The sequence below is a fragment of the Heterodontus francisci genome, chromosome 17 (assembly GCF_036365525.1).
Source record: "Heterodontus francisci isolate sHetFra1 chromosome 17, sHetFra1.hap1, whole genome shotgun sequence".
NCBI classification, from domain to species: domain Eukaryota; kingdom Metazoa; phylum Chordata; class Chondrichthyes; order Heterodontiformes; family Heterodontidae; genus Heterodontus; species Heterodontus francisci.
In genome coordinates, this window is record NC_090387.1 from 31,773,640 (window position 1) to 31,799,603 (window position 25,964).

Sequence of the window (25,964 nt, forward strand, 5' to 3'; positions counted from 1 at the left end):
ATCTGTTAAAGCCAGAAGTAGGCAGGTTGGTGTCGAGATTCTGATTTTTAGGTCTTTAACCCCCACACTCCCCCGCCCCCCACAACCACCTGCGACCTAAACCCGGTTGCTTTTTGTGGTTAAAATCCCTCCTATGGGTTAGGGGAACAATTATCAGATGGTGATTATACCAACGAGTAGAGTGCCCCTACTGATTCTGATCTTCTAACTGATCTGGATTCAGAAAGTCATTTGGAGTTACAGATGTTTGCTTGTGCAGATTTATCATTATCTTGTGTTTGTTTGCATTTCCCTACTATTTCAATGCTTTTTTCAAGTGTATTCCTACATAGGGAGCCTGCCAATTTTCCATATAAATGTGATCAATGTAAAGATACTATATAGACATGTAGAGAGTTAGAATCATTTATGGCACAGAAGGAGGTCATTCGCCCCATCGAGTCCATGCTGGCTCTCCGCGGGGCAGTCTAGTCAGTCCCACTTCCCTACTCGAGACCTGTCACCCTGCAAGTTTATTTCCTCAGGTGTCTATCCAATTTCCTTTTGAAATCATTGTCACCACTGTCTCCACCCTCGTAAGCAATAAGTTCCAGGTCATTACCACTCGCTGCATAAAATGTTCTTGCTCACATTCCCCCTGCATCTTTTGCCCAAAATCTTCAATCTGTGTTCCCTAGTCCTTATACCATCAGTTAATGGGAACAGTTCTTCCTTGTCTAATTTATTTAAGCCCATCATAATCTTGTACATCTCTATCAAATCTCCCCTCAATCTTCTTTGCTCCAGGGAGAACAATCCCAGCTTTTCCAACCTAACCTTGTAACTAAAATCCCCCATCCCTGGAATCGATCTGGTAAATTTTCTCTGCACCCTCTCGAGATCCTCATATCCTTCCTAAAGCGTGATGACCAGAACTGGACACAGTACTCTAGTTGAGGCCCCACCAGAGCTTTATAAAAGTTCAGCACAACTTCCTGGCTTTTGTACTCTATATGCCTCTATTTATGAATACCAAGATTCCATATGCTTTGCTAACCACTCTCTCAACATGTTCTGCCACCTTCAAAGATCGATGCACCCCCAGGTTCCTCTGTTCCTATACACTCTTTAGAACTGCACCATTAAGTCTATATTGCTTCACCCTATCCCTTCTGCTAAAATGCATCACCTCACACTTGTCTGTATTAAATTCCATCTGCCACTTGTCTGTCCATTCTGCTCTCCTATCTATGTCCTGTTGCAGGTGGTTCATATCATCCTTATTGTCTGCTGCTCCTCCAGGTTTGGTCACATTGGCAAGTATCGAAATTCTACTCTATTCCAAGATCCAAGTCAATTATATATAGCAAAAGAAAACAGTGGTCCTAACACTGACCTTTGTGGAACACCGCTGTCTACCATCCTCCAGTCTGAAAAACAACCATTTATCACAACTTGATGTTTTCTGTCCTTAAGCCAATTTTTTATCCAGTTGGACACTGACCCTCCTATTCCATGTGATCCCTCACCCCCACTATTTAGTTTAAAGCCCTCTCTACTGGCCTAGTGATACGACTTGCCAAACACTGGTCCCAGCACAGTTCAGGTAAAGACCGTCTCGTCGGTACAGCTCCCACTTTCCCCAGTACTAGTGCCAGTGCTGTATGAATCGAAACCCATTTCTCCCACACCAGTCGTTCAGCCACATATTTAACTCTCTAATTTTATTTGCCTTACACCAATTTGATCATGGCTCAGGTAATAATCCAGAGATTATTACTAAATTAAAAAGCAGAACCTCAAAGGTAATAAGATGAGTGTTGGTCCTCTAGAGAGTGAGTCTGGGGAGTTAATAATGGAAAATAAGGAAATGGTGGAGGAATTGAATAGATTTTTTGCATCTGTCTTCACTAGAGGATACAAATAACATTCCAGGAATAATTGTGAATCAAGAGTTGAAAGGGAGAAAGGAAGTTAAAACAATTACCATCACCAGGGAAAAGTTACTGAGAAAATTATTAGAATTTCTTTTGGGCCTCCTTATCTCGAGAGACAATGGATACGCGCCTGGAGGTGGTCAGTGGTTTGTGAAGCAGCGCCTGGAGTGGCTATAAAGGCCAATTCTGGAGTGACAGGCTCTTCCACAGGTGCTGCAGAGAAATTTGTTTGTTGGGGCTGTTGCACAGTTGGCTCTCCCCTTGCGCCTCTGTCTTTTTTCCTGCCAACTACTAAGTCTCTTCGACTCGCCACAATTTAGCCCTGTCTTTATGGCTGCCCGCCAGCTCTGGCGAATGCTGGCAACTGACTCCCACGACTTGTGATCAATGTCACACGATTTCATGTCGCGTTTGCAGACGTCTTTATAACGGAGACATGGACGGCCGGTGGGTCTGATACCAGTGGCGAGCTCGCTGTACAATGTGTCTTTGGGGATCCTGCCATCTTCCATGCGGCTCACATGGCCAAGCCATCTCAAGCGCCGCTGACTCAGTAGTGTGTATAAGCTGGGGTTGTTGGCCGCTTCAAGGACTTCTGTGTTGGAGATATAGTCCTGCCACCTGATGCCAAGTATTCTCCGAAGGCAGCGAAGATGGAATGAATTGAGACGTCGCTCTTGGCTGGCATACGTTGTCCAGGCCTCGCTGCCGTAGAGCAAGGTACTGAGGACACAGAATTAAAAATTAGAATTAAAAGCTGGTATTTAACTTCCCTATTTTGGGCATTATGAATCATTATCCAGGTAGTGACCACATGGATGCAATTTCCTCTGGTTGCAGAGTCAGTGGCAAGGAGTTATCGATTTAAAATTGTCACTAAGAATGAGGAACAGATTTTAAAAGGAATTACTTTATACAGGGAATGGAATGCTTTACCATAAGAGTAGTTGAGGTAGAGACCTTCACACCGCTTTAAGAGAAAACTGGATAATTATTTGAAGCAGAGGAACGTAGAGGGCAGTGAGATTATATGTGGTTTGCAGTAGCAAAAGGCTGTCACAAATAAAACTGGAGACGTTCTGTTCTGCAAATATCTATAGAATAAAAGGATGTTCTGATAAATTCCAGCCTCACTCGGATAAATAGTATTGCGTATATTGATATAATCAAACTATTCCGTTTGAAAAATTTGTTTAGAATTTATGATGGCAAGTCCAAATTCATTTTGTTTAATTTCATACTCTTTCCCCTTTCCTTCACCTCTTTAAAAAAAAAAATTCTCATATGTCCTCAGGCCCCTGAGCCATTTGCTGGGTAAAAGGTCAGGCTGGCAGGCAACCTGTTCTAGATCTCTGCTGTTCTTGGAAAAATCTGCTAGAAAGTGCACAAATAGTGTACTCGTTGGCTGACTCACTTGTAATAAATAAAAATCCTTTCTTTCCCTGTTTGGGAAAGCTCTCACCAGCACTGATGTCTCTCTTAGCTGATCTGGCTGTGATCAGAAATCATCTGCCAAGAATTACAGGAATATCGTCGTCTTCCATTACATAGCATGTAGGAGGTGGTACATTAGTTTCAATTTGTTTGATGTAAGAACAATTCCTTGTCTTGTATAGTACTGACAACTGACAAAGTAAATAAATTAGTTCATTGGTGAGTGGTTCCAGCATTTCTTGTTTTTAAATTAGTTCATTGCATGGGCCAGTTTCAGTTCAACTAAATTAGCCTGTTTTTCATTTGATATGTCTATTGACTGTGGGTGAATGCCTTATATATCGAGGATAAAGCTTAGGAAGTTGATGACTATGATGTTTGTTACACTTCTGAAGGAGATTTGTATAACTCATTTGAGGATTAGTTATTAAGGAAGAAGTCCCAGTTGAGTTGAGATATATCCTTTTGAGTGGAATAAACATCAAGTTAAAACTTCCTATGCAGTGAAACTATTTCATGTTTTGTTTTTAAAAACTTGAAATAAACATTTCAGTATTTGTGCAGTTTATTCCTTTGAAGAGACAAGTAGAAGGTAAAGTACTGCTGATGCTTGCTTGTACCAGTGCACAGTCTTTTGAATTGTTTCAACTACCCATGGCTTACAGAGAAATATTTATAGTCAGGTTATTTAATGTGTGAATAAATTCTATAACCCATCTTTGAAATAACCAACTGCCTTGGGTGATAGGAAGTGCAGATTTTCTGAACTGTGGATTAAACAGGAACTTGCATAACTGACTTTGTGTTAACTAGAGTTGTGCATCCCTGACCCTGCCAAATCTTCTGGGGTCAAGCCTAATTAATGTGTAGCAGTTAGTTAGAGTGTAAGCCTTCATTCATTGGGAGCTTGCTGTTCGGGGAGGGATATCCTGCGTTACAGGTGGGGAATTAAAGGCATGTAGCAATTCAAAGAGGATAACTTCTCTGGTGAATAAAAGTCACCACATTGCAAATCATCGACACAATGGACCAGAAGTGTCCATGATTCCCTCGATTTACTAATGCATCAGGAGATTTGTTTTTACTATTCGTTCGTGGGATGCGGGCATCACTGGCTAGGCCAGCATTTATTGCCCATCCCTAATTGCCTTGAGAAGGTGGTGGTGAGCTTCCTTCTTGAACCGCTGCAGTCCATGTAGGGTAGGTGCACCCACAGTGCTGTTCGGAGATATGCTGTAGGAAGATTTGTGGAAGAAGTGTATTACCTGTTTGGCACACAGGGAGGAAGTGATGGAGCATGTTAATGCTGTTTCCACAGAGGAAGAGATTTAGAGACCCAAGTAATTCAGTTGCCCAGTATGACTACATACATGCCATGACAATTTCCTGCTATCCAGACTACTGTAACCTTCATAAACGCCAACCATCAGCATTTTGGGGGCCTGGCCTGTGTGCCAGCATTTGCTATATTTGCTCCTTTCACTGCTGGTCCTGAAGTCCTGCTGCATTTCCTGCCTTTGTGTAGAGCAAGCAGAAGTTATTTTGAGAAAAGGAATTCCTACCTAGAGCGTGAAGTGGCTTGAAGAGGAAAGAGGGCTATGGTTCAGATTGAAGGGGAGAGAGAAGGTGGAATGGATGTCCATGAAAGGAAAAGAGAAGCAGGGAGTAGTGCTTTGGGTGTCAGAGGCGGGGAGTGCTAACATTAACTGAAAGAGAGCTTGAGTACCAGTATGATGAGGGTAGTGTCAGCAAAAAGAACGGAGGTGGGGAGGACAATGTTTTGAACTGAGAGGGTTGGAGGGAGAAGGAGTTGAATATAGGAGAGTGAATGTTGAGGTAGCTTTGGGAAAGTGATGGTCTGGTTGATCTACTGAAAACCCAAATGTCCATTTGTTTTTCTCTTTTGTTTAAAAGATTAAATATCTGTTTTGCAGTGTAAAAGCCATTAAAATTAATGACAGTGCATTATTTTTAATATGAAAGTGCAAACTGTTTCTGGGCAGCATCTAGACACCTCTAGAAATTCACCACCAATTCTGTACCTTCACCATTTTGAGTATCCCTTTTAGGCTTTCATTTTTTTCCCAACAGCACATGAAAAGGAAAGTAGCATGTACTTTAGTCAGCTTTTTGAAGCTATTGGTCCACTTTTGCTAGTTTTCTAGGTTGGCATGTATAGACCCTATACTATGTATATTAGCAAGGTATGCATACCATCAAGTTTTTCCTCCCACTCAAACAATCTTAAAGCCATTGGAATGTTTACTATACAAGCCCATTCTACAGCAGAGCACATTTTACGGCAGAAACCTATACCTGTTACTCTTGCCACACTGACATTGTTAGAGTTTCAGCTAGTAAGACTATGAACTAAATCTTGTACGATTTTCTCATACCTACTGCACGATGGGCACTTTGGTGTCACTGTATATACTCTGTCACATCCAGCCTTTCAACTCTGTTTTAGGTTTAGTTTAGTTTAGTTTAGAGATACAGCACTGAAACAGGCCCTTCGGCCCACCGAGTCTGTGCCGACCATCAACCACCCATTTATACTAATCCTACACTAATTCCATATTCCTACCACATCCCCACCTGTCCCTATATTTCCCTACCACCTACCTAAACTAGGGGCAATTGCTAATGGCCAATTTACCTATCAACCTGCAAGTCTTTGGCATGTGGGAGGAAACCGGAGCACCCGGAGAAAACCCACGCAGACACAGGGAGAACTTGCAAACTCCACACAGGCAGTACCCAGAATTGAACCCGGGTCGCTGGAGCTGTGAGGCTGCGGTGCTAACCACTGCGCCACTGTGAATAGAGATGGACAGGAAGTTGGACCCATAATGTAAATTTCTTGAGTTCTTTCAAAGAGGCTACAGTGGAAATCACTAGGATAGAGGATATGGGAGGGAGTTGGTGGTGGTGGGGCGACGAGGTGAAATTAGATGCCAGATGCAGTCTATCCAGCCTTCCTCTGCCTTAAATGATAAAGGAGTTGACAGAAATCATGGAGGAGCAGGTAGTCACTGCAGAATTTTACAGCTCCCACCTTGCTTTTAAGGATCTTCCTGTCTGCTGAAGCCTTGGAAATTGTTTCTTTACGATCAGTTTCATTTTGACATTGAAAACAATGAGTGGGCTGCTTGTTTATCAGGAGAAACATTTCCTAGCATGATCTGTTCCAATCCAACAAAAACACAGGAAAAGTGTGATGAGTGCCAAATTTCATGGATTCTACAAACCTGAAACTTAGTGGAGTGGGGAGAGGGTTATTCTTCATAATCTACTTATAAGTTTTTATACCTACAAAACGATATGTTAGACTGAGAACAAATCCCACAGAAGCTCACATATGAGGTAAATACCGTTTATCACTGCTAGATTGTAGTCATTGTTGACAGAACAGTACTGCATTTGACCACATTAGTCTTCTCTACATAATACTTTTTCTTTCCATTTTGAAGTTCTCAAGTCTGATATTGTAGTACATCTAGGAAGAACATGTTATTTGTGAAAGATAGTGGAAAACAAACAGCTGTGCTTATTGAAGCGAACAAAACAGGTGTTCTGGGTCAGTGATACTTATTTGGATATGCAGGATATTTTTAGCCTTTAAAGTCAATATTCCTGTTTTTTTCCAAAAAAAAAGTTTCAGTTCTTTTTCAAAAACCTTTTTATTCCTAAGTTTAATAAACCCTATAAATAAAAGTACAGGTAATTGCATAGGATAAAGCAGCATTCCATGGACGTTCATAGGGAGAAGAAACAGTTACAACTCAGAGGGCAAATGATTGTTAAAACTCCCAGTCTGTGCTCAAAATCTTTGGAGCTAAACTATCAAAGTAGCCAGCTGTGTAAATATAGGAGCAAAATACATTATGAACCAGTGCAAAAACATTACTGTGGGCCCACTATCTCAATTCAGATGATCTATTCATAATTTTGATGAGTACATGACAAGGTTGGATGGGGTGGAAGATTCAGAATTAATTCAAGTCCAGGCTTAAAGGGAGTGCCTGATGAACTTAAACTTGCGCCACTCTATATTCATGACCTTACAAGAAGTGTTTTTCTTAGTTTTGGTTTCTGAGAGAAACAGCTCAATTGATCCATGATTCTCTTTTTCATTCCACTAGTAGCAATTAGAGATGTGGCCACTTTTAGTGCCGTAACCATTGGTAGAAAACAGGGCAATAGTCATCCATCTAATTGGGTCACATCTTCAAACTTAAGAGGTGCTAAATGTTTTTATTTTAATCAAAATCTGTTTTTCTAGTAAAGGATAAAAATAGGCAGGATTACAGTAATTGCTTTCCTGACATTTTTGTTACATCAGCTTTTTGGAGGAATTAATGGTCTTATTCTGAACTGGGAAAACCAAGGTAAATTAAAGGGAAATAAAAGCAAAATACTGCAGATGCTGGAAATCTGAAATAAAAACAAGAAATGCTGGAAATACTCAGCAGGTCTGGCAGCATCTTTGGAGAGAGAAGCAGAGTTAACGTTTCAGGTCACTGAAAGGGTGGCACAGTGGTTAGCACCGCAGCCTCACAGCTCCAGCGACCCGGGTTCAATTCTGGGTACTGCCTGTGTGGAGTTTGCAAGTTCTCCCTGTGTCTGCGTGGGTTTTCTCCGGGTGCTCCGATTTCCTCCCACAAGCCAAAGACTTGTAGGTTGGTAGGTAAATTGGCCATTATAAATTGCCCCTAGTATAGGTAGGTGGTAGGGAAATATAGGGACAGGTGGGGATGTGGTAGGAATATGGGATTAGTGTAGGATTAGTATAAATGGGTGGTTGATGGTCGGCACAGACTCGGTGGGCCGAAGGGCCTGTTTCAGTGCTGTATCTCTAAACTAAACTAAAACTTAACTCTGCTTCTTTCTCCACAGAAGCTGCCAGACCTGCTGAGTATTTCCAGCATTTCTTGTAAATTAAAGGGAGACTTCATAATGGTTAAGTTTTTTGCTTTTGTCTGCTGATGCAGAACTGCTGGCTAGAAATGCAATGCAGGCTACCCAACTTCAGACTGTATCCCTTTCTTCAGATATTTAGGCCCTTTGCCTCTGGTAATGTCTCAATATTTTGTCACTAAATTTGAGGCTTAGTGAAAATTTTGGAGATGAACTATGGAAGTAAAGGAAATTATAGGCTGAGGAGAATTGGGTCCGAAGTGCTTCCTTGCTGAGATTATTTAACTCATCTTAGACTGAGAAATGAATCTGGGATTGGTTTACTCTGTATGGTCCCCCTGCAAATGCTGTCATGCACCTGGGACCCTCTGACCAGCTTCCCAAAGGAACACCGTTCTCTCATTTAAGGAAACACTTTTATTATACATGTTTGTTTTGCTTGTGAATAGAATGCAAGTTGGGAGATATTGGATGAAGTAAATAGTTGTCAAATACTAGTTTAATAATGAGCCATAACTTTACTGTTGACATGGAAATTGATCACTATTCTTCACCTGGAATCTAGTAGGACATTATAATTCTTGTCGTTTAGGAAAAGTTCATTTAAAAGAACTCTTTCTATATTCAACTCCCATCACTGGCAACTCACACAATCCTCAACTTAAAACAATGTGTGGGAAGAGCCTCCATCACTCTTGAAGTTTCTTCAGAGTTGTCTGCTTTTTCTAAATGTAGAGACGCATTTTTTGCTCTTTTTTTTAATTGAAGCTGTATCCAAGATGAGTAATTCTTCATTAGAAACAAAAACAGAAAATGCTGGAAATACTCAGCAGGTTAGGCAGCATCTGTGGAGAGAGAAACAGTTAATGTTTCAGGCCAATGACTTTTTATCAGAACTGGAAAAAGTTAGAGATGTAGCAGGTTTTAAGTACAGAGGTGGGGAAAGAACAAAAGGAACGATCTGCTGACCTTAAAGTAAGGCATATCACTGCCTTTTGTTACCAGAGAAATATATACAAAATCTTGTTTACACAGATTGTGGACAATTAATGAGCATAACGAATGTATCCCAGCCATGTCCTACTGGACCATCTACTTTGTCTGATCAACTGCTCGTAATAAGCCAGCCAGGGCAGCAACAGACTGAAGGACAAGCCGTTTCTACGCTCCTCCCACAGCAGATGACTAACACAAGGCAACTATCATCTGCCATTACTGCTGAACAGAACATGGAAAAGATTGATGACATCCTCGTGACTTTACAGAACCAGGGAAGCAACATCAGCCGGTCTTTTAATCCATAGGTAGGATGAATTTGGGTACTGCACAAAGGTGTTTTTTCTATCCCCTGTAATTAATAAACAATAGCATCCTACATTTAGGCCCAGGTCTTGCCTTTCAACGGTAGTCGTGTGCATGCAAAACATGTAATTTTTCCAGTTCCTCTTTCACTGGTAATGTGTAGCATGCAGAACTTTGGGAGCCAAAAATTCACGGGATGAAATCCCTATTGAAATTTTCAGGATCCACAGAGGCTACCTAATTAACATGGGACCAGCGGTTCCAAATGCAATGATGGGCAGCTGTCTGCCACCGTCCCAGTCCCTCCTTCAGCCCTATCCCTAACTTGGGTCCTCAGGGTGGGGGAGGTGGGTGTTGTCTACAGTCAGTCCACAAAGCCAGCAATGTTCCACTTGGCTCGCTGAACAAGGGAACTGATCTGCACACTTTTTCATTTTAAAAAAATTAGCCCTCTTCGAGGGTCCAGGCCAGTAGAGCCTAAATGCACCCTTGTGGAAACTGTTACGTCTCCACTTACATAGCTTACCAGTTGCCAGAAAAAGCCCAAAGCCCCTTCCATAGACAGAAATAGGAATTTCTAGTGTAGAAATCCTACCCTGGCTTCATCCTTACCCGCCATTTAACTTGTAGCGGGCCAACAGAAGTTTTGTTCAGTACAAGGCAGCCTGAAAATGATGGAGAACTGGCACAACTGGCTTTCTGCTGTCTTTCTGGGATTTTGGCTAGTTTCCTGCCAGAGTTTCAACAGGAGACCAGCAGAAACGAGAAATTTTGGAATTTGGGGCCATGTTTTGTTCTATCTTCAAATCTGCCACTTTATGATTTTTGCATTATATTTTGTGTGGCTAATTTTGCAGTAGATAACAGATTATTTAGTCACATAGTGACAAAAATATTACATATAATAAAAGCAAAATACTGCGGATGCTGGAAATCTGAAATAAAAACAAGAAATGCTGGAACCACTCAGCAGGTCTGGCAGCATCTGTGAAAAGAGAAGCAGAGTTAACGTTTCGGGTCAGTGACCCTCCATCGGAACAAAAATATTACCTCCACTTATTGAATAATTATGCCACTAACACTGTATAAGTGAGAAATTTCCTTTTTTAAAAAACATATGCTCTTTGTATTTACTCAATTTCATAAATGCAAGCCTATGCAAGCAGGTATGAAGCCTAATTCTGTTTCCAGTTTAGTAAATAATGGCATATTTGTTAAAGAAAAAAAAGACCTGCATTTAAATAGCATCTTTTGTTTCTTCAATACATCCCAAAGCACTTTGCAGCCAATCATGGAATGTTTACAACACAGAAGGAAGCCTTCAGCCCATTGTGTCCATGCCGCTCTCTGCGAGAGCAACTCAATCAGTTTTATTCCCCTGCCTTTTCCCTGGTATCCTGCAAATCTTTTCCCTTCAAAAAATGTCCAATTTCCTTTTGAAAGCCATGATGGAATCTGCCTCCATCACACTCTCAGGCAGTGCATTTCAGTGCCTAACCACTTGCTGCATAACAATGTTTTCCTCACGATACCTCTGGTTCTTTTGCCAATCGCTTTAAATCAGTGTCCTATGGTTCTCGAAACTTCCACCAATGGGAACAGTTTCTCCCTATCTACTCTGTCCAGACTCATGATTTTGAACACCTCTATCAAATCTCTTCTCCTCCTTAGAGAAGGTTAACAACCGCAGCTTTGCCAATTTATCCTCATAACTGAAGACCCAGAAACATTCTCGTAAACCTTTTCTACACCATCTTCAATACCTTCCTTATAGTAATCCTCCCAGATGAGGCCGAACCTGTGTTTTATAAAGGGTCGCCATATCTTCCTTGCTTTTGTACTCTGTCTCTATTTATAAAGCCCAGGATCCTGCATGCCTTATAAACCGCTTTCTCAATGTGCCCTGCCACCTTCAATGATTTGTGCGCATATATGCGATCCCTCTGGTCCTGAACCCCCTTTAGAATTGAATCCTTAATTTTATATCGCCTTTCCTCGTGCTTCAATGAATTACTTTTGTAATGTAGGCAAACATAGCCAATTTGCACACACATCTCCCAAACAGCAGTGAGATTAATGTTTTTGGGGAGTTGCCACATGCTCTTTTTTCAAATAGTCCCTTGGAATCTTTTCCATTTACCTAATTAGGCAGGCAGTGTCCTTAGTCTTGTCTTTGTATGTAAACTTTGTTTCAACTTATTGCAAGGTGTACAATTTCATTTTGTATTTAATTTGAAGGACGAAAACCATTTTAAAACAATTCTTTTGTGAGCCCCTTCCCAGATTTTTAGATGCAGGATTGTTCATAACTGTGGTTCCCCCATGTGAATGGTTACATAGGAATATGAGTAGGCTTTTCAGCTCAGGAAACTTGCTTGACCATTTTTGTTAGCAGTGACAGTTCTGTCATTAATTCTAAATCTGTCTTTGTATCCCTTAATACCTTTACTTCACAATTAAGTATCTATTTTCCTATAAGCATTTCTGGAAAGCACTGCCTGACAGTGTGGTGGATGCAGGTTCAATCAAGGCATTCAAGAGGGAATTGGATTATTATCTGAAAAGGAAGAATGTGCAGGACTGAGGAGATGGTGGGGGAGTGGCATGAGCTGATTCGCTCCTTCGGAGAGCCAGCGCAGACATGACGGGCCTTCTGTGCTGTGACAATTCTGATTTCTATTGATAGTACACAGTCCCACATTACCATTGAAAGAAAACACCAAACTGCAGCAAAGCATTTCCTCTTGGAGAGAGAAAACAACCAACTGTATAACCTACTCTTAATTCAGAGTTGCCTATTAATTTGAATTGAAATCATGAAAAAAGTGAAATACCTCCTGTGCTGTTTTACTAATAAGTTGCTTAATTTAATCTACTAGGCAATTTGAATATTGGAACACTAATATTTTGATTTTATGATTAAGAGAAGGAAGTACAGATTCGTGGAAGTTAATGTAGGTTTTACCCCAAAAGTCATGATGTAAGTTGTGTTAATCGTGTGTTTCCATGGATGTGGATCACTCAGAAAAATGACGGGTTGAAATTACTGTTGGCAATGTTAAAATAGTAGAGCAAGCAATTTGATATAAATGCATTAAATTTTCATTTCAACTTATGTTTTCTGCTATTCCATAATGTGCAGTGTTTTTAAAGATGGAATGACTGTAGTGATTTATGGAAATTGATTAACTTATTTCTTTTTCATCTTTAGAGTACAAGTTTAACCAGATATGAAGAAACATCGAACTCTGAAACTAGAATGCCATCATATGATGGGAAAACAGATTATATGATTGAGCTATGAAGGGAAAGTTAAAGCATTGATATTGCTTATATCCATTTCAGCTTTTAAGCCAGTCCTTGTCCTCCATTTGTAAATCATTACACTTCATGAAGCTTAAATTCTTTATTCATGCACTTTGAGTGCATAAATGCAAATTTTTAATAAATCAGTTTCTTGTTAGAATTTCACTGCAGAATGTAAGCCATCTGATGGAGTGCAAATCTACAATTAATCAACTCTGTTAAAATGCTTTGGCATAATTGCAAATAGGAAATATCTATTATTATAGTCAAGAAACCCATGGTAATTGAAGGTCAGGAAACCAAGAATACTGACTACAAATTAAGAAAGTTTGTTACTTAAGTAGGAGAAAATGTCCAATCTCTCCATTGGCAGCATCCACCAAAGAATACAAGTCCATGATGTAATAAAAGGCACTGCACCCTGGCAACACAACTGCAGGCTACAGCACAGACCAGGAGATAGAAAAGTCTATTCATCTGGGACTGGATCCAGTAGAGTAATAATGGAGGCACTTAGCAAATAGTTACAAGGATTTAATTCTTTGTTTGTCCTGGACTTTTTTTACAACTATGATCCCAATGAAAAGTGGACATATCCAAACGATGTGGGAAGGTTGGCAATCACTACATTTCCCCCCCACAGTAGCCCTACGGAACTTATTTTTACTCGTGTACCGTAAGCTCAGGAACGGATCTTGAGTTGACTTTCTCGGTCTGTTTTAGCTGGTAAGCATAAGAGCGATAGAGGACTTTCCTCATATTCTGATCAAGAAACACCACTCTCAAATTGAGCAGCTGTTGAAAGGGCAGAACTCACTAACTCCATGAACTATTACAAAAATTGGAACAGCAATTTATTCCAACTGTGAGGAAGGAAAGAAGTGGCTCCATTGACATGAGAGGTGACATGACATTTTTAATGCATGCCCACAGTATTATGATATCATCATACACAATAATTTCTGGAGCAATATGTCAGATTCAGCTGTATTTGGTCATTTTGGTTACCACCTATCTGTGTTACTTCTAATCCTTTGCTCAAATAGATACTCAGCTCTCTCTCTCAATTACTTTTGTTGAGAGTGTGTATGATGCATCCATTAGTCTGAAAAGGGAAAAGAAACCTTTTAATCTCTAGTTATCCTAGAGCCTGTTAAGCTATAATCTGAGTCCTCTATACCTGTGCTCACTGTCTGTAGCCTGTTCCATCTGCATTGTAAGGTTATCTTCTCAACAGACATCAAATAGATGACCTTTCTACCCATTAAGAGAGCATAGTCTATCAGGCAGCAATTAAGTAATCAGTTAGCTCGGTTGGGTAGGTCTATATCTTTACTTGATTAGAAAAGGACCTTAAATTGCTCCTCTTGTTTGCTAGTTAATCTGAATTTTCGAGCCATCTGTCCACCAGATATGTCACTTATAAATCAGGAGGCACAGTTTAAAACTCTTAACAACACAACACCATAGTTACTGATTAGTCCATATTCACTTTTACAGGATTAAAAGACTAGGAGAGATCACTGTTTATGTAAGCAAACAATCTCATAGAGACCCACTAGCCGTGTCTCCTGCTGAAAAAGCACATGTTTGGATGGTTACACCCGCATCCACTTGCAGGGCATGCCATCTTTCCTGCTTCTGGATGCTGAGCTTGAATATATACATGAGTGCTGCTTAGCCATCAAACATGGCATCATACTGAACATTTGATTTGCGCTGGTTCTCTAGGATTGACATTGAGGAATGGGATGAATGCTGATAGATATTCATCTCTGTGGCAGCCAGTGCTAAATCCATCACGCAGTCATTTGAACAACTAGGAGATTCAATATGGTGCCCTCTACATCTTCCTTGAATTTCGAACGGTGTGATCTACAATAATAGATGCAGTGCTTAATGTGACTCGTGACCATCAAGTAATTCAAGGGTGCAGTCTCTTTATTTGGAACCTCTCTCCCTAATTTAAATAGGTGGTGCCTATCTTTTCGCTTCCTTAGCACCATTCTCTTCATCTGCAAAAGCCTGACATGTATTCGGATTAGAGTACTGTGTGCTTGAAATACAGTCTATTTATTTCATTCGCCTCCTGCAGGGCTCAGATCTAACAATCCACTCTATATTTTATGGAGAAAATTGAACTTTTGTTTCCCTGACACTATGGGGTTCCCAGTATTTTAATATTCTTGTTAAATAGTACTACTGATGAAGTTGTACTTTTGCCCACTGTTACTTTCTTCCTCTGAATTTTTCTTTTGAAATGTAACTGGGTAACTGGCAACTTCCTCTTTTGCACACTATGTACAAGATGTGGCTTTTGATTTTAGTAACTGAACATAGAATGGTAGAGGGCAAATACATAATTATATTTTTGTGTGCCTAAGAGAATGATGTTCTGAATTTAAATCCAACATATGTAGTGATGAAAGGTAAAATTACATGTTTCTGATTATTGTCTAGAAATGTGACTGACCTGGAAGCACATATAACTTATAGATTATCAGGAACTTTTATCTCCTATAAATCTAATGTTAGATGTTGCTGTTGTATAATGGCAACAATTAGCATTTTCTGTTAGAAATGCAAATTAAAATTGAATTTGGATACAGTATTAACCTTGTAATGTTAATATATACCAAAGTATAGATATGTTCCATAGCTTTATACTTTTCTAGTTTTAAATAGATTTGCAATAGCTATTTAAATATTGCACAGATCTAATGTAAATACTGCATTTTTGGTGCAGTTAAATATTGGCTTAACATCATGTTGCCAGTCAGTATTAAGTTACAGGTGGTATGGCAGGTTCTCTTGTTATAAGGTACTCCTACAGCAATCTAGGATGAAGTGGCAAAATGTCCCATTGAGGATACCTGGCCATTAAATCTACCAATTAAAAAAAACACAATTTTCTGTAAAATATAACTATTGCAAGATGACTTTTTAGCAGAAATTACTGATCGTTATCAGATCCTAACACTAATGAGTGACTAGATATCCATTTGGCCCTAATAATTAAAGCAGCTATTTTTATTGAAAGTGAATATGAGGTACATGAAAAAAAAGGACGAACATATCTGTGTGGAGCAGAAATGGATGTAAGACAATACCTGAGAGGTCTGTATATTAACCATCAAACAGCCTTGCTTTTCATTTTTTGCTGCACTCTGTTAGTACTTCTACTGGGATGAGCTGGATAATGTATATGAAACAGCTATTTTTCCTTTGGAAAGATAGAGTTTTAGGTCGAAATCTTGGCAGATGTCCTCCAACAGTGGAATTTCCAGCACTTTATTCAGCTAATATTGTGACCAGTGATTCCCCTTAATGTGTAAGTCTTTTCTGTCAACTGTCCAAAGTACTTCTTGAAGTATTTATGTTCATAAAAAGTCATTGAATTGTATAATTGTTCTTTCTGTTTACTGTAAATATTTAAACTATTTTCTTACAGTGCACATTTTGAGCCATGCAAAAACTTTTAAGCAGCTACTTCCCTTCACTGAAGATATTTTCAGTGGTACAGGCTTCACTTGTTATGAAGGGAACTTCAGTTGCCTGACCGGCTTTTAGGTCAGTCATTTTAAATACAGAATTTCTATTCAAATTTGGATGGTTTATATCTAATGTATGTTTCATTTTTTTGGGAAGTTGCATTTTTTATATATATGTGTACATGTATATATACATATAAATATATATACACACACACACACACAAATATATATGAAATGGTATAATATTTTGTTATTTGTACTAAGTGAGTACAATCAAATTATAAACTTTACCACGGGTTTCTGTGGTGGCTTTGTGAGACTGTCAAAATTAGTTCAGAATGGCACTTTTGCTACCATTTCTGACTGATTGAAATACTTATTTTAAAAGGAAATCAAATATTTATGGGGCATACTGTAAAGTAGTACAAATAAATATCGTTTAGAATTGTCTCTGCATGAAAATCAATTTAACTGTATAACACTGAGTGAGAAAGTATGTTTATTGTTTGGATTTGAGCACACCAGTGTTTATTTTGTCATGAGACAAAGCTGAGACCTAAATCATGTATTAAAAAAGCACAGTAATGCAATTATGTCACATTGGGATTTTATACTACTGAATGTAAGGGTGGTTCAGTTGAAAAGTACACATGGTAAGTTCACTGGTTCCACATTCCCCAAGTGGGGAGCCATGCTTGGAGATCAGAAAATCGGCACAACCCTATATCCGACTTTCACTTCCTTCTAGCTCAGCCCTCCACTTGGCGCACGAACTGAAGAATTTACTTTAACATGTTCCTGATACTCTTTTAATAATGCTAATATTCTGCACATCAAAATTCAGTGTAGAAGTACAAGAAGCACTCAGTTTTTCATTGATTTTTGACATGAATTTTTGTAACAAACTAGAAAGTTTTACTCATTTTTAAAGTTTATATATGCGTATTGGTTTGTCCCCATTTTTATTTTTCTCCTACGGGTTACTTGCTACATAATTTCTCCCATCTGAGCAGATATAATTTGAGAGCGTGATATTGGACAGCATCTTGTTTTCCCAAACCCAAATCAGTCTGATGGCTTTGCTAAGATAAGGCAAAATTCATCAATTATAGACAACTATTGGACTTCAGTGACAAAATGTATAAACATCTGGTTGGGATTCAAATTGCCCTCCTTGCTCTTAATTTTAATGATAACATTTTTAATTTTTGGAGATATTTTAATGAAACAGTTCTCTCAATATAAACTTTAGCTTATATGACTCAATCTGGTATATGAATCAGCCTGGTAAGTGTGTTTTTTCTGGCTTTTGAATAACCCAGAAAAGGTTAGTGGGAAAAAAAAGAATAGAGCAAAATCCCAGCAGTTAAACAGGTTTTATTTTGACTGGGGGTGGTGTGGGGGGGCAGAGGTTGATTTAATATAAACATATCCACCCTGATTCATCTTCAGTTTCTTATAAACAAAATGCCTATTGTATTGGTAATCAGCAAAAACTTAATTGAGGGAAATGGACATTAACCATTTCATGTCATCACTATTGTAGGAATCATGCAAGCTAGAACGTCTACTTAGTCACTGCTTCCAGGACATCTACCCAAAAGTAGTAATAGGAAAAAATAAAGTCTACAATTTTTATAACATGTATATATCCTAATACTGTAGATTTTAAAACATTGCACAGATATTTAAACAGTACACAAAAGATTTTGGCAGTAATAGATGAAGTTTGTATATTTTTGTGATTTCTACATATGTTTAAATGCAGTACAACATTGTTTTGTGCAATGTATAAGTAATGTCCTTGCAGTAGATTTCAGTTGGCAGTTTACAATTAGTGTGTTGTATTGTTAGATTGGTGAGATTTTGATGTTCTAGCCAAGCATAGCAGCAGTATCCAGCACTCAAACAGTAATTCCATGTATAATGAACAACCATGTCCAAAACTGATTTTGCTAACAAGCAAGTAAAGAAATGCTGGTCTGTACAGCTAACTTGAGCCTGCTATGCTTCTATGTCCCCTGACATCATTCAGTCATTTATTTCCTTGAACTTTTGCTTACCAAGAAATGTTTCTCTATTTTTCTTAGTGTTTTCATAACTCTTTCATTGCCAAGGCAGAATTTTGTCTCTAGTTCTTTGCCAGCCCACTAATAGTCTCAAAATGAAGACTGAGACCATATACATTTTTTTATATGTACAGTAACATGTATATGAAATGCCTCATTAATGTTTGATTTCATTTCAGATTTTTAAAGGGATGGTTCAGTGGTTATTTATGCTTGAAATATTTTAGAATTGTTTCACATTTGGATGAAGTTTATAAAAGTTACATTTATATCTAAATTTAAATCTTGCATCTAAATTTTAGTCAGCATATGTACTTCAGGATAATTAAGAAATTGTATAAAAATTCCAATTAATTTCATAGCCCTTTTTAGGATTATATTTCAGTCTTCTGTAGGCTAAAACTGACCTATTCTCTTCGACAACCACCAAAGATGCAGCTCTGAGTGTACTTACAATCAGCTGAGTTAGGCAACAGGAATATTTCTTCTCTTTCCAAACAAAGAACCAATTAAACTTATACAACAGCAAAATTTGAATAGACATATAGGCTGATCTAGAATACGTGCCTGAGATCACCTACTTGGAAACCAGTTTGTGCCACCAAAACTGTTGCAGGAGAGCTCTAAAGATCAAGTATTTGTTGTTCTTAAGGGGGACATTAAAATTTTTTAACAGTGTGAACTTAATACAAAAGGCTTTAGATGAAAATCACTAATAAAAAAAAACATTGTTATTACCAGGATTATACTGGAATTGAGATTTATGCTGTCATTAATTCATTCTGCCTGTCTTTATAGTAGCAGTTTAAGCTTTTAAAACTATTAACATGGAACATACTAACTTCCTCCTGTTATAGCAAAGGCTAATAACTCAAAGCAATGTGTATGTTAGCACTATGCAAATCAGTAACATTGTAAATAGAGTCATAGAGCAGGGTTTTCCCTCCGGAGGCAGGAAACAAAGGTTGGGGCTATTTCTGGGTGCAGAAACCACCCCCAGAAGGAAGGAGTCACTCATGGTGATTTTCGCGGGAAAGCTTTTTTTTCCAAAATATACTTTATTCATAAAAATCTGTAAAAAAAAAACATTACAAAACAGTTCCAAAAAGCATCAAGTCAAACAATACAAAGAGTGCAGAGGAGATCAGTTTCCTTCAATACAGGAGTGAGTTGCCTCACAACCCTTCCATTTCATTTTACATGCCATGTACATTTTACAACAAACAAATATTTTCTGGCTACAGTTAGAGGGGTTTTCCATGGATCCAGACCCTCAGTTCACCTTGATGGGGGGACCTTACACAGTGTTCTTTCCCCATTGAGCCTTTGCCTCGGCTGCCCCAAGCTTAAGTGCGTCCCTCAGCACGTAGTCCTGGACCTTGGGATGTGCCAGTCTGCAACATTCGGTCGTGGACAACTCTGCGCTGGAAGACCAGCAAGTTTCGGGCAGACCAAAGGGCATCTTTCACCGAATTGATAGTCCTCCAGCAGCAGTTGATGTTTATCTCGGTGTGCGTCCCTGGGAACAGCCTGTCAAGGGCCAATCAGAGGCCTTCCAGTTTACAAGAAGCTGCAGGCAGTGATGGAAGGTATGTAAGAGAGGGCACTTAAAGGTGCAGGCGCCCTCTCACCAACTTTTTAAAATCTAAGTGGCACAGTGGTTAGCACCGCAGCCTCACAGCTCCAGGGACCCGGGTTCGATTCTGGGTACTGCCTGTGCGGAGTTTGCAAGTTCTCCCTGTGACCGCGTGGGTTTTCGCCGGGTGCTCCGGTTTCCTCCCACAGCCAAAGACCGTGCAGGTTGATCGGTAAATTGGCCATTATAAAAAATTGCCCCTAGTGTAGGTAGATGGTAGGGAATATGGGATTACTGTAGGATTAGCATAAATGGGTGGTTGTTGGTCGGCACAGACTCGGTGGGCCGAAGGGCCTGTTTCACTGCTGTATCTCTAAATAAATAAATAAATCTTAAAATGGCTTTTGCAGCCAGGCCACCACTGGGGGGCAGTGGGGTGGGTGGGGGAGCGTGTTGGCACAGGCAACCACTCGACAGGGCAGCCTGTGGAGGCCGGCTCCACACACCTAAAATGGCCCCCGCTGCCTGCAAGAACCTGGAAGCCAAATGGAAAATTCCAGTCGGCCTCCTTTTTAATTGGCCACAAGCAGTTCTTAATCAGCCAAAATGGCTACCCACCATGTGTGGGTGGGTAGCCCTGCCACCACCAATCCCGCCTGTGCAAAAGTGGCCTGGAGGCAGGATGGAGCCGGGGAACCGACACCCCAGCTGGTGTGGCAATTTTTAGCTCCCGTTTGCCTCTGATCACATCCCCAGCAGGGACTGAAAATCTAGCTCATAGAGTCATTAGGCCACTGAGAGAGGCCATTCAGCCCATCGGATTCATGCCGGCTCTCTGTAGAGCAATCCAGTCAGTCCCACTCACCCGCTCTATCCACGTAGTCCTGCAAGTTTATTTCCTTCACGTGCCTATCCAATTTCCTTTTGAAACCATTGATTGTCTCTGCTTCCACCACCGTCGTAGGCAGCGAGATCCAGGTCATTACCACTCGATGCGTAAAAAAGGTTCTTGCATCTCTCCTGCATCTCTTGCCTAAAACCTTAAATCTCTGTCCCAATGTCCTTCTACCATCAGCTAATGGGAACAGCTTTTCTTTGTCTACCTTATTTAAACCTGTCATAATCTTGTACTCTCCATATAATCCCCCTTAATTTCCTTTGCACCAAGGAGGACAACCCCAGCTTATCCTAGTAGCTAAAATCCTTCATCCCTTGAATCATTCTGGTAAATCTCCTCTATACGCTCTCAAGGATCCTCGCATTCTTCCTACAGTGTGGTGACCAGGACTAGTCACAATACTCTAGTTGTGGCATAATGAGAGCTTTGTAAGGTTTTAGCATAACTTCCCTCTTTTTGTACTCAATGCCTCTATTTATGAAGGCCAAGATCCCATATGCTTTGCTAACCACTGTCTCAGTATGTCCTGCCATCTTCAAAGATCGATGTATATGCACTACCAAGTCCCTCTGTTCCTGCTTACACTATAGAACTGCGCCATTAAGTCTATATTGCCTCACCCTATCCCTTCTGCCAAAATACATAACCTCATACTTGCCTTTATTAAATTCCATCAGCCACTTGTCTACCCATTCTGCTAGCCTGTCTATGTCCTGTTGTAGGCAGTTTGTATCATCCTCACTGGTTCCCACTCCTGCAAGTTTGGTATTATTGGCAAATTTTGATATTCTCCTCTGAATTCCAAGATCCAAGTAATTTATAGATATCAAAAAAAGCAATGGTCCTAGCACTGATCCTTGGGGAATACTGCTGTCTACCATCCTCCAGTCTGAAAAACAACCATCTTCCACGATTTGCTGTTTTCATCCTTGAGCTAATTTTTTTAAGCAATTGGACACAAACCCCCCTACTCCGTGAGCCTCAATTTGATTAACCAGCCTTTTATGTGGTACTTTATCAAATGCTTTCTTAAAATCTATATAAACAACATTTACTGCATTCCCTTCATCAGCCTTCTCGCTTCATCAAAAAATTCAATTAGATTAATCAGGCACGATCTGCCTTTACAGATCTGTGCTGACTCTCCTTAATTAACAGAAACCTCTCCAAATGCCTGTTGATTTTTTTTTTTCCTGATTATTGTTTCAAAAACCTTGCCCACCACTGGTGTTAAACTGACCGGCCTGTTGTTACTTGGAATGTCCTTACATCCTTTCTTGAGTAAAGGAGTCCCATTTGTCACCTCTCCAATCTTCTGGCACCTCCCCCATATTTAGGGAAGATTATGGCCAGCTCTTCCGCTATCTCCATCCCACTTCCTTTAACAACCTGGGATGCAAGCCATCCAGGACTGGAGACTTATCCACTTTAAGCACAGCCAGCCTTTCCAGCACATCCTTCCTATCAATTTTCTCCACTTTTATGGATATTTTGTCAGCATCCTGTTCCTTATTAAACACTGTCACAAATTACTCATTCAGTGTTCTAGCCTTGACCTGTGCCCTTTTTTTTTATCGGATGTGGGTGTTGCTGGCAAGGCCAGCATGTGTTGCCCATCCCTAAATGCCCCTAACAACTGATTGGTATGCTGGGCCATTTCAAAGGGCAATAAATAGTTTGGATTTTACACCATTACCATTAATGGCACCATAACTGAGACTAGCTTTCAATTCCAGATTTTTGTTAATTGCTTGAATTTGAATTCCACCAGCTGCCATGGTGAGATTTGAACCTGTGTCTCTAGGGCATTAGCCTTGGCCTCTGGATTACTATTTCAGTGACATTACCACTAAGCCACCATCTAAGCATATACCACCCTCCCTAATAGGACCCACCCCCTCTTACCCGCTTACTATATACATGTAAGTCCAAGATTTTTGGGTTTCCTTTTACGTTAACTGTCATTCTATTCTCATATTCTCTCTTTGCCCATCTTATTTTCCTCTTCACTCCCCTACTCAACATATTGTATTTGACCTGGTTCCTGCTTGAAGAATTCACCTGACATGCATCATATACACTTTTTTTTTGTTTAATCATATTCTCTATCTTCCTAGTCATACAGGGAACCCTGGCTTTGGTTCCCTTACCTTTCGGCCTTGTTGGAATATACCTAGCCTATACCTGAAACATCTCTTCCTTTAAAGATGGCCCATTGTTCCATTACAGTTTTTACTGTCAGGCTTTGGTTCCATTTCACCCTGGCTAGATCCCCTCTCATCCCACTGAAGTTAGCCCTCTTTCATTTTAGAAGTTCTGCTTTAGTTTTTTTTAAATTCGTTCATGGGATGTGGGTGGCGCTGGCTAGGACAGCATTTATTTCCCATCCCTAATTGCCCCTGAGAAGATGTTCCTTACTCTTCTCCATTACTAATCTAAACCTTATGCTTTGATGATTACTCTGACCCAAGTGTTCTCCCACAGACACTTGGTCCACATGGCCCACCTCATTCACCAGTGCCGGATCCAGCAATGCCTCCTTCCTATAATAAAAACAGAAAGTGTTAGAAATGCTCAACGGGTCTGGCAGCAACTGTGGAGAGAGAAACAGAGTTCAAGTTTCAGGTCTGTGACCTTTCATCCTTTCTAGTTGAACCGAGAACATAGTGTTAAGGAAGTTCTCCTGAACACATTTCAGAAATTCCTCACCCTCCTTATGGTTTACTCTAACATTATCCCAATCGATAATTAGGTAATAAAAGTTTCCAAATATCACCACTGTATAGTTCTTGCACGTCTCTGTGTCTTCCCTGCCGATTTGCTTCTCTCTTTCCCTCCCCCTCTCACCATGTGGATTTTGTCTTTGCCCCCCTCACGAACATCTCTTTCCAACACCACAATGTCTTCCCTAATCAGTACTGCCGCCCCATTTCCCTTTTTTCCTTCCCTATCTTTTCTGAACGCTTTATTCTTCACTGTCTTGAAAATTTACTTGGTCCATGTTGAACCTGAAATCTAGAATAACTGACCTGAAGGAGTACATATGTTTACTATACATTTTGAAAGCATGACATTGGCTTGAGAAGTATGGTTGGAACCCCAGCCTTGGCTGGCATTTGCATCTGGTATCATTCCAACCCTCTCCCACACCTAACGGTGAGTTCTAGGTCTTTGTTAAATTGTTGAATACAAGACAACAGAGGCAAATATCCCAATTTTAAGAAATAAAAAGAAAAATCTGCAAATGTATCAGTGAACAGGTTATTGTTTCAGACTAGTATCAGAGATGTTGACCAGCCTTTTCTTTGCAAGTGCTAACAGACCAGCTGAATATTGCCAGTGTTTTGACCAGGTGAGGAGGGGTCTAGGGATTCCCTCAGCCTTTGTCTGATGTAACCATAACAGGGTCTAATTTTTTTTTTTTAACACTGTGTTTTAGCTTCCTCTTAGTGAATCCTTGTTCACCGCTTTCTAATTGTAAGGCAAAGAAATCAATTCAGATAGGTTTTCTTAGATTTAAACAAGAAATTAGAAGTTTATTAATCTTAAACTCTAATCCAGTTAATGACTATGAATATGCGATGCGACCACGCTAGCATGCTTACGCGATAAACACACGCAGATAGAGACAGAAAAAGTAGAAGGAATAAAGGGAAAAAGTTTTGAGGCAATATCTGGTAGTTAGTCTTGCAGTTCGTTGGGGCCCAGTTTACGCTTCAACTTGTTCTGATTTAGGAGTTTTCTTTCTTGAGGTTTACATGTCTTCCATGGGTCCGGTGGCTTGGGAGAAAGCGAGAGAGGCTTCCTTGTTCCAGCTTCAGTTTCAAACTGCCTTCTGCTTTTCTCTGTGGCACAATTGAAAAAATCCCAGGTTGCCCAGCAGGTTAGTCATGTGACTGGCTGGTTTGGCCATTTCTGTTTGTGGATTCTGCCATAGTAGCAGTCATCCTGGAATGTGAGCTTCCTCATCTTCAATGTCTGGTGATCACAGTCCATTTTGGGTTAAGTGGACCAGGGAATAGTCCTTTGTCTCTCCAAGCACTGTCTGTTAGTATGCAAATATTTTTCCAGCCAAATGTCTGATAATTTTTATTTTAACAAGCCCTTTCTTCACTCCAGCAACAGCTTAAAATGAATGTTCATGTGACAAAATTAATATGCCTCATTCTTGGCAGGTGGGGGTCTGCATGACACCAGATATGTTTTTTGAATTATAGAATTTCTCACCCAATGAGACTGAAGACATATCAGCATAGTTTCCATCTAAGTTCATATTTAAGCTCCCTTTGAGTAACTACAGAGTACCATTGGCACAGGCTGTGGAGAAGTCGTTGGCCTCTTGCTGGTCCTTGTTAATGCACTGAAGGCTGACACCTTTCAAGAGATATTACTGTTGATCAAAGCCAGCATATTCCTCGCTCACCCAGAGGCAAATTGACAGAAGTTTTTTTTTAAGTATAAACAGTGGATATGGTTTTGCTGCATTAATTTACTTGCTTTATAATTGAAACAATTGGTTAGTTGTTGCACACTGAACCACTGAACCTCCTTTTTAAATTTCCTGCTGTGATGTGAAGACAGCACCGAATTGTGTTACTGATATGCTTCAGTAGTCGTTACTAACAGCACTGACGTGGGTGGTCTGGGAGACATTATTTGCATAGGTGTTTAACTGCTGAACTAAAACAAACTGTATTTTGCTTTTGTTGGGACATTTGTATACTCTGGCATTTATATTTCTGTAAGTTGCTGCTATCTAAACAAATAAAAAGTTTAAACTTTTAAGACTCTGGGTTTTTATCCAAGTGTAGAGTACGATGCAAATCCTTCTACATTAGATTAACAAAGCATATCAGGCAAAAAGTGGACACCTCAATTATATGGGTGTTTCCAGTGAATCAGACTCTTCTCGCAACTGTTAATGTTTAATATTTTCACATTATTAGTGGATCATTGTAAGATTTTGGAAACTTGGTCCTGCTTATATATATCTTCACTGTATCTACTCCCATTACCAAAAACACTTTTATTTAGCTTTGAAATAGAATGAAA

At 39.8% G+C, this 25,964-nt stretch overlaps 1 protein-coding gene across 1 annotated transcript in view; it reads left to right on the plus strand.

Annotated features, from left to right (window-relative positions):
- nfat5b (nuclear factor of activated T cells 5b) overlaps positions 1 to 25,697 on the plus strand; it is a 196,733-nt gene extending 171,036 nt beyond the window's left edge. Inside the window, exons 13-14 of the mRNA XM_068049209.1 lie at positions 9,303 to 9,571; positions 12,781 to 25,697. Of these exons, the coding sequence (XP_067905310.1) occupies positions 9,303 to 9,571 (269 nt within the window). The 3' untranslated portion in view covers positions 12,781 to 25,697. The remainder of the gene's footprint in view (positions 1 to 9,302; positions 9,572 to 12,780) is intronic.
- The last annotated feature ends 267 nt before the right edge of the window (positions 25,698 to 25,964 follow it).